Source organism: Somniosus microcephalus, chromosome 16, assembly GCF_052327205.1.
Source record: "Somniosus microcephalus isolate GS21.2 chromosome 16, FLI_Smic_1.0, whole genome shotgun sequence".
NCBI classification, from domain to species: domain Eukaryota; kingdom Metazoa; phylum Chordata; class Chondrichthyes; order Squaliformes; family Somniosidae; genus Somniosus; species Somniosus microcephalus.
This window is the reverse complement of record NC_141002.1, coordinates 63,799,646-63,808,301: the sequence shown is the minus strand read 5'-3', so window position 1 is coordinate 63,808,301 and position 8,656 is coordinate 63,799,646. Positions and strand designations below refer to the sequence as shown.

The window sequence follows — 8,656 nt, the reverse complement described above, 5'->3', positions numbered from 1 at the left end:
AAATTATCATTTGTACCAAGATTTCCCAAGTTGCAAAAGAACCAGGGTCCCAGTTAGAGCCGTGTTTTGGTTTTCTTACTCATGATTATTTTTCTCTTTCAGTCACCTGCAACAAAGAGACTTCAATGCAAGTTTGTATAAAAACCGAGTTCTCTCACAAATTTTCCTTTTGATGTTGATAAAGAATGTGAGTAAATCCTTCAGGGAGCTAGGGCTGAAATTATCCACAATTTTCCAAATCAAAAGTCAATGATTCAATTAAATTGTACAATAAAGCATAAAATCAATCTTTACTCTCAGGCAAGAACTGAATTTTAAAACCTGTTAATGCTGTCTGTTAACAAGGACATAACAGATGAGCTTAATATGTGTGATAAACTATTTATTGCATTTCATAATGCCATTATCTGTCATTAGTACTGATTACACACATCTAGAACTATAATACACATTTTATTGTCTGCTTAAAACAGACACATTGAATGATGGAATGCTATAATACAGGAAAAAATGTTTTTCACACCTTGTAATTCTATGGCAGTGCCAGTGACAACATAGTTCAGTACCTTAGAAAGGAGCTGATTATTATTTTTTACATTACATTACAACCATCACTGCTGTTCAGTTCATTACCCAATGGAGGTACAATTCGTTACTTATCCACTAGTCAGGGTTTTATTAAGTTTTATACAGGTGATAGATTTTAGGAACTCCAAAATGAAAACACATGATTACCAACAGTTTTAAACAAGTGTAAATGCAGATGGGTTAATGTTAATTTCCGTTCAGTCTCTGTCCAGTGAAAAGCAGTCAGTTCTAATTCTAACAAATACTAGTAGTGTGCACAAAATTTTAATTTCAGTCAGTACAACTTTACAATGAATTCAACTACAGCATGTATAAGCCTATGAAACAGTATACTCACATGGTTTTATAGCACTGATGTCTTTTATAGACAAAAACTAGATACAATAAAACCTGATAACTCCCTGTTGTTAGTGGTAGTCTAGTTTCCTTTTAAGTCCTATGTTTGGTCCTTTACTTTATTCAGCAGTGAGAGCCTTGAATACAGAACAACAGCTGTTACAAATTTCAGTCATGACTTTTCACTTTTGAGAATTCAAGGCATGAACACAGTACACAGTAATGGAAAGTATCAAAATTAGTTTACCTCAAAAAGATAAATAAACAAATAGGCATAATCCACCAATACAGAAATTGATGTTTGTGCTACAGCTAAAAGATACTATATATAAAGGACCACAGTCCCCATCAGCATATGATAGAAGCAAGGATAAATGAGCTTTAATTTTGCCACACAGTATGCCATATAAGTATGCACCGAAATTCAAGCAATAAATACATACATTATTTTAAAGCCTTACAATAGCTATGCAAAGCAGATGCAAGAAAGCAGATTTGCTAATATTAGCAAGCAATGGTATAAAATAGAGTAAAAAATACATGAAATGCATTAAAGCAAAGCTTGCTTAAAAAAGTCTGGTCATTTATGGGTCCACCAACATTTTTTACATAATTATGCACAATTATCAAAATACAGACAGAGCATATCAGAAAACCCCAATAAACCTAAAACCTATTGTAAGCATTTGCAGAGTTTTGGAGGTTCTTCTGGTAAAATGTGCAAGCAGCTATTTTTAATCGTACTCGTACAAAATCCATGCAAAATTCTACAGGTATATGCAATCTGTGGCTAAGACTTTTTCCAAAAGATGTGTGACTGAGGTATGCATGCTACCAGCACTGTACCCTCAGATCTCTTTCCAGATGAATTCACATACCATTCTTACTTCCAGTCCAATTGAGTAGTTTTACACATGCACTTCGATTACATTATCTCTCTTTCAATAAATCCAAACATTAGTGTCCTACAAATGTTTGAAGACAACCTATTAGAAATCTTTCTCCCCCATATTGGTAACATAAACCTTCCATTGACCATGAACTATAGACAAGCATAGTGAGAGTAACAGTTAACTGTGATACTCGCAAATAATACAATCTGCCACAATTGTTCTGGTGTGTTATGCAGAGGTAGAAGCTTTCAGAAAACCTTTAGGGTGAGTGGAAGAACCCTACTGAAAGCAGTTGTGTCCTTTTATTTGGTGTGATAGATGACTGTGTATGTCTTAAGTCTACTTGCTGACTCCAGCAAAGAATAAATGATGAGCTTGGTTTGCAGGAACCAGCTCCTTCACGTGGAACTGGCAAGTATGTTAAACTCTAGCAGCCACGTCCTGTCAAAAACTGTTTGTAAAGCAATAACCATAATCAGGTTATGAGGTCCCTTGGTTGGGGGGGAAATGTAAGGTATTCCACAGAATTGGCACACAAAGTGAAATGCAACATTTTGAGTTAATAAATATCAGTGTTAAGCAATTTTTGTATTTTTTTTAAAAACGACATCGCAATGCATCATGAAACATTTTAGGAAAACTTTCTTATGCATTGTTAGGTATAGCAGATATTTTAAGCCTTAACATCACATATACGCAGAGGCAGAAATTTGTGTAACTTTGGTTTGATAGAAATGGAAATGTCTGGTATAATGACTATTAAACACTATGATTTGAAATGAGTATAAAAATTGCTTTCGTTTTTAAACTCAGCCAGATCATTTGAACTCAAAAGTGAAAATAATTTTTGGCTTCACTAGTTTTTCAATGTTTGGTTACTACAGTTATTTTTAAGTGAAATCTGAAAACTCTTCTTGACGAACATAACATGAAAAAAAGACAAACATGCAAGACATAAGCTTTACGAAACATTACAAAGCCACCAGTAAAAACTGTTGTCTGTACGGGAAAAAAATGCAAATGAAGCCTACTGAATTTATCAGCATTATAATCTCACCTGCATTACTAGTCTCTAAATGTTTATTTAAAGTGTGAAATGGAAACATCTATATAAATTCTGTAGTTGTATCAAGTACATATACTTTGTTTTGGTCAAAGATGCACATTTAGCTGCTTCCTACTATAACTTCCTACTTCACATCACTGTTATTGTGTAGTATTTGCCACTGAAACTTTTTTTTTGGACTCAGCAGATCACACATCTGACTTCATTTTGTCATCTTGAATACTTTCCTTAGGGTTAAATAAAAGAATCCCAGAGGTCATCAGAAAACAGCAGGTAGTTCACGTAAATGTTCCTTTGTACTAATTAAAGTTACAAAAGGCGGGCCATCGAAATGGTTGTTTCTGTCTTTGAGCTATTGGCCATTGTCAGAGTTGACTTTGGTTTTAGCTGTTGCCTTTGAATATGTTTACAGGTAGACAAAGCTTAAATACAAGGAGGTAAAGAGAACTGTTGTAGAGTATGCAGAAAAGCATAATTTCCATATGGTACTTGCACAGATGGTAGAACTTTTTTTTACGCATATAAGATTGCACTTTACATTTCAACACTAACAGCACAGACTGGAAGCCTAAGGTTTTCAGTTGCCTCAGAAATCCACAACAGTCTAATTACTGTGGTTTTGTAATATCTAACTACAAACATAATGGTTGGTGGCACCAACACAAAATCTGATCTGTCCCCAAAATTCAACTAGTTACAGGCAGTGATTCTACTTTCTGATACTACTGTGCAAATTAAAAATCAACAACAACTTGAACTGGATCAGCAAATTATCTAATTTTAGCTACTGTATACTAAAAATTCACATTTAATGAAGCTAACACTATTTTTGGCAGTATAAGAGGCCATTGACTTTCTATATAGCTGACATCCCGATATTCGGTCAATCCATCAACCAGTAAGAGCTAGGTAACAATTTCATATGGACAAGCCATTGTAGAGAGGAAAGTTTATCAGAAAACTTATTTTTTGCAATCCAATTTTCTATATGTTGGAAAAAAGCAAGCAATTTCCAATGCTTGTCATCCCTTGGTACTCAGTGGCAATCACAGATAGTTCCATTAGGCTGTTTCCTTGTCTCATGCTCAATAAATAGTCACAGTAAAAGTCTGCCAAATATCCAATGACGTGGAGTGGTTATGGAGGTCTGTATCATGACCCTGTTATTGAAATGTCTGAAGTTCCTTCTTATTCTAGGTCTTCAGATGAAGGTTCCTCTTCAATATCTCTGTCCTCTTCTATCTCTGGACTGTGATTGGCTGTCGTTACCAAGGACATGGGGCCCTCATCATCTTCTGCATTCATTGGTTCTTCTTTGACATGAATGGGTTGTCTTGAATGAGTAAATTTGAAAGTAAAGATATGTGTTAATGAGCATCATCAACAGAAACAAAATGTGTTACTATCCAGCTCAAAATATTGCAATGATATATGTTTATAAACTATACATTTTACTATGCGCAGCAGATAATTATTTCTCAAAAAGGCTAGATCATCAATTAAAGCATTGCAAGTGTCAAATGCTTTAAAATGTCTGATTTTATCCCCTGAAGTTTACCTTTTTCTCCCAAAAATAAATCAGAAAGGTCACAGTGATCTGAAAAAGCTATAAAAGTTCACTTATGGCACATGGTGAAAAATGCCATATCATAAATAATCTAGAATTTTTCATACCCTACCCCTCCAGCAAGAGAAGACCTGCTTTTTTATCTTGTTAATAGAAACTGCAGTCTCTCATTAATATGCAGGGCTGGTGTGCTGCTTCTCAAGAGGAATACCTGCAGCAAGGCTTCGCCATTAATCAACTTCAGCCCAGCAGTTCAGCGAGACATGATGATACATGTTTTTAACTCTAAATTAATGAATATCTTTACCAACTGTCAATAAATGAAGAAAAACACTGGTGAGGAACACAAGTTGAGGTGGGAAATTTCCAAACATAACAGAATGATGAGGAAGTGGGCAACTAACAAGAATAATAATGCTGTCACCCACAAACAAGGCTTAACATGATCCAGGCCCTACTCAAGGAAAGGGTTGTGCTGCAATGATAAATCTGCCAAAACCTAATTATTTTTGACACATTAGATGCATCAGGGACTCACAGTGAAAAAATTTCCTTATCAAGTACTTTTGCATTAGAAAGTGACTGAACCTGCCAGCCATCTCTTGGGCTACATTCTTCGATGAAAGGAGTAACTTTGAATTTTAAAAGGTACAGATCGCTTTAATATTCACAGCAAAATAACTTATTATTCAAACCTTATTGGTAAGCCATACAGTTTTGTTATTTATTATTTAAACAGATAATTTATGCATTTTAACAGTCATCACAATCAGAGCAAAATCAGAAGAAAATAGAACACTGGAATTAGAAATTACTGAAAGGTTTTTTTTGGAAAGGTTGGTTCTTTTACATACCAATTGAGTGAACAAACATTTTATCCTATTGAAAATACTGGACAATGTATATTAAACTTTTCCAGGAATTCTCTTACAAAACACTTATTTAACAATCTACAAAATAAAATCCCTTGCTTCAGCACTGTATATGAAGCTGATATTTGTATCTGTTCAACTTAAAACTTTTTAATGCCCAACAAATGGGCTATTAAAAATATATTTATTAAAATAATAGTGTAACACTGATATATTAGTATATATCACTGAAATTATTTTAGTGTATACATTTAGCTATTAAAAACAAGTTTACAAGTTCTTTCTTTACTGAAAAATTTAAGACATGGAGATTCCTGCAGTTAAACATTTTGGCATGAACTGCAACATAATGAACTCACTACATGCCTTAATAAGAAACAATCCATTTCATTAAGAATGAATAGCAATAAATAGCAGTTTCTTAAATATTTTAAATCTAAAATGAATCATTTGTTTCAGAAGTAGGTTTCACTCAGGATGACAGATAATATCCCAGGAGCTCAATGACAAAGAAAGCCTTCTTAAAATACTGTCATTCTTATTTATCATATTGTTAAAAAAAAATGCCAAATAAGGGATACAAAAATTTAAAGAGAGATAAATGAGTCAAGAGAACACTGGGTTGCTATGGTCATAAAACACACCAAAACCTTTCAACAATATGAAAAGCATAGCTTGCAGCTTTAATTTACATTAATTACATATCAGTAGCATGCTTGCTCGGAATGTAAAAAAAGAGAAATTATGAGAGCTCACAATCACTTTGCACAGTATTAGGTACTAAAATGATTCATGCAGTAGTTAATATGTGGCATGCCTTATGAAGCCACAAATATATGCCTGCTACTAAACCTTTGCAATTGTAGCTGCAACCGGTCTGTGTCACTTGAGCATTATTACAGGATTATTACTGTGCTGGCAATCATGCAGAGACATTCCGTGGATGCAAATAACACCATTAACTGTGTATCTTAATGAAATAAGGTGATTTGTCAGTCCTAATAATGATATGGACAGTAATAGCAACCATGTTAGGAGATTGTTTTATTCTTTTTGAAATACTAAAGGCATTTTTTTTGACTGGTCAGCATGGCCAGCAACAAAACTAAACTAAGAGTGCGGAATCATTTTAAAGATCCTGTAAATGCCAAAGTTGAAAATGAATTAACAGAAAAGATTTTCTCCTCCAAGGCAACAATAAATCTCTGGTGAATATCATTCATGACAGACTATCTGGTAATAGATGTAGCAAAGGACATCCAACAATATATTGATTGCAAAACTGCCTAAACATATCAAGACCAAACTATGCCATGTCACAAGGTCTCTGCAGTTTGAAGGATATAAACATGAAATAGATTTTATCACAGAAACATTAATTAGCTAAATGTGTTAAACTTTAGCATTTCTTGCCATCATTCAATTTAAACTTAAAATGTCAAAGAGAGGGGGGCTGGTAGCGGAAGTGGCTGAATGCCCAACTTCAAACTAGAAAGTCTTCAGTTGGATGTTAGGGTTGTCATTCAAATCTGGTTCAGTTGGGTGAGTCTTAGATGGGCTACCGTATGGCGTACTACTGTGAATAGAGGTGTTCCATCTCAGGACAGGAAAACCTTATCTGCATGACCTACATAAAGCATGTCTCCTGTTGAATAATTATAAGGTAACATTGACACTGCCAGAGAATAAGGTCCAGACTTTTCCACCCACCCACCCCAATTGAAGATTCAGTGACAAGCAACCTTCAAGAATAGCGTGCTGAACAAGAAGATACATCTTCACACAGACTTACAAGAGTGACTGTATTACGCTTTATAAATGAATGTCAAAACCTATGCACTACATCATTATAGAATTTAAACAATATTGTTGCTGAAGCAAAAATATTGGTCCTAAAGTTACACTGTGGGATACTAACATATGAATGTTTAATACGTTAGTTTGAAATTCTTTTCTCTGCTATTTTAATGTGGTGCTAACACCTTTATTTTAAATGGGTTAACGCCTCTGTTGAAATAGCAGAGGAAGAAATATTAGATCAGTACATAAGGTTTCTTATACTTGTATTTCACAGCAACATTTAGGACCATTGACCTTTCTCATGAAAACTCACCATCAGTACATTCTTTTAAAAATCAGATACTTACACATATTTTGAGTGTTCCTGTTAATTCATTTTAAATGTTTTTGTTTCAACAAGGAGCATGGATGGCATCATCAGGGAATCTGGCTGGAAGGCGTCACTGACCCCAGTGTTAAGAGAGATTGAATTAGCATACAATTGAAATAAATTGCTGAAGCACCCGTGGTTAAATGCTGTATCTACAGTGTTGTTAATTCAGCTCCCTCACATGGTCAGTTTATGTGATGTCATTAGCATTCATAATTTAAACATTTAGGGGGAATAGACAGACCAAAAAGGAAACTATATTAAATCAATTTTTTAAAACTATTTAAAAAAGTAATAATGATGGCTTTTAAAAAAAATTTTTATAAAGTGTTATCTAATTATTGAGAATGCCTCCGCCTCGATTTTCAACAATTCTTCACCGTATCTCAGTAATTCTGATAAGTATATTCCAAAGGTTATGTGCTGGAAAATTGAAAGTTCAATCATACTGGTAATTATATATTGGTTTTTATTTAACTGTTCAAAATATTTTTAAAATCATTAAATAACAGCAATTTTAAGTGGAAAGTTCAACTTTTTATCAAATATCTAGCTGCAAACACTAAATAACAGCCTTCTGCAGTTTTTTTTTTCTTTACTAGCTACACTTTTACTGTTGAAAGCATTGAATATTAGTATTTTCTGCCAGAGTACCATAATAACATGCCATATGCTTACAGTTGGCCATATATTAAAAAAAGACAAATGCAACTTAAAATAATTTTTTTAGATTGGCATCTTATATTTATCCCAACAAAGGATAATGAAAGCTTTTGGTTGAAGCAACATTTCTCCTGTACCTAAAGATGCTGTTACTTTGGCATTTGTTACAAGATTCTACTTCTTTGGGGCTTCTCTACTGCTTTTAGTCCAAGTCAGGACCCTATCTCTGTAATGATGCTGAGCTGCACTGTGTATTACTGAATCTGAGTGTGAAACACAGGCACCAGCTTCTTTAATCTGACGGAACATTTGCAGTCAAATTTTACAGGGGCCTATGATCTCATCAGCTTCTTTACACAGCCAATGGAGAGAGAACTGGGTGTTTGCCTCTGGCTGCACTCTTAAACCACCTTCAAACAATTCATTATATTCTGTGTGTTACTCATCACCTATTTCTGTTTGGTAATGGGCTGAACTAAGTTATTGAAACGTGAAGATTAT

General features: G+C 34.1%; 1 protein-coding gene and 1 long non-coding RNA gene across 3 annotated transcripts in view; one reads left to right on the top strand and one right to left on the bottom strand.

The window, feature by feature from the left end:
• Positions 1-434: 434 nt before the first annotated feature.
• The window catches only part of foxp2 (forkhead box P2), a 65,371-nt gene continuing 57,149 nt past the window's right edge, over positions 435-8,656 (bottom strand). For both annotated transcript variants that reach the window (XM_086009159.1, XM_086009160.1), the window contains exon 14: positions 435-4,216. In XM_086009159.1, the coding sequence (XP_085865285.1) occupies positions 4,072-4,216 (145 nt within the window). In that variant the 3' untranslated portion in view covers positions 435-4,071. The remainder of the gene's footprint in view (positions 4,217-8,656) is intronic.
• On the top strand, positions 3,073-4,342 carry LOC147106232 (uncharacterized). Its single transcript, XR_015081394.1, has 2 exons — positions 3,073-3,156; positions 4,081-4,342. It is a non-coding gene; the product is annotated as an uncharacterized LOC147106232 (long non-coding RNA).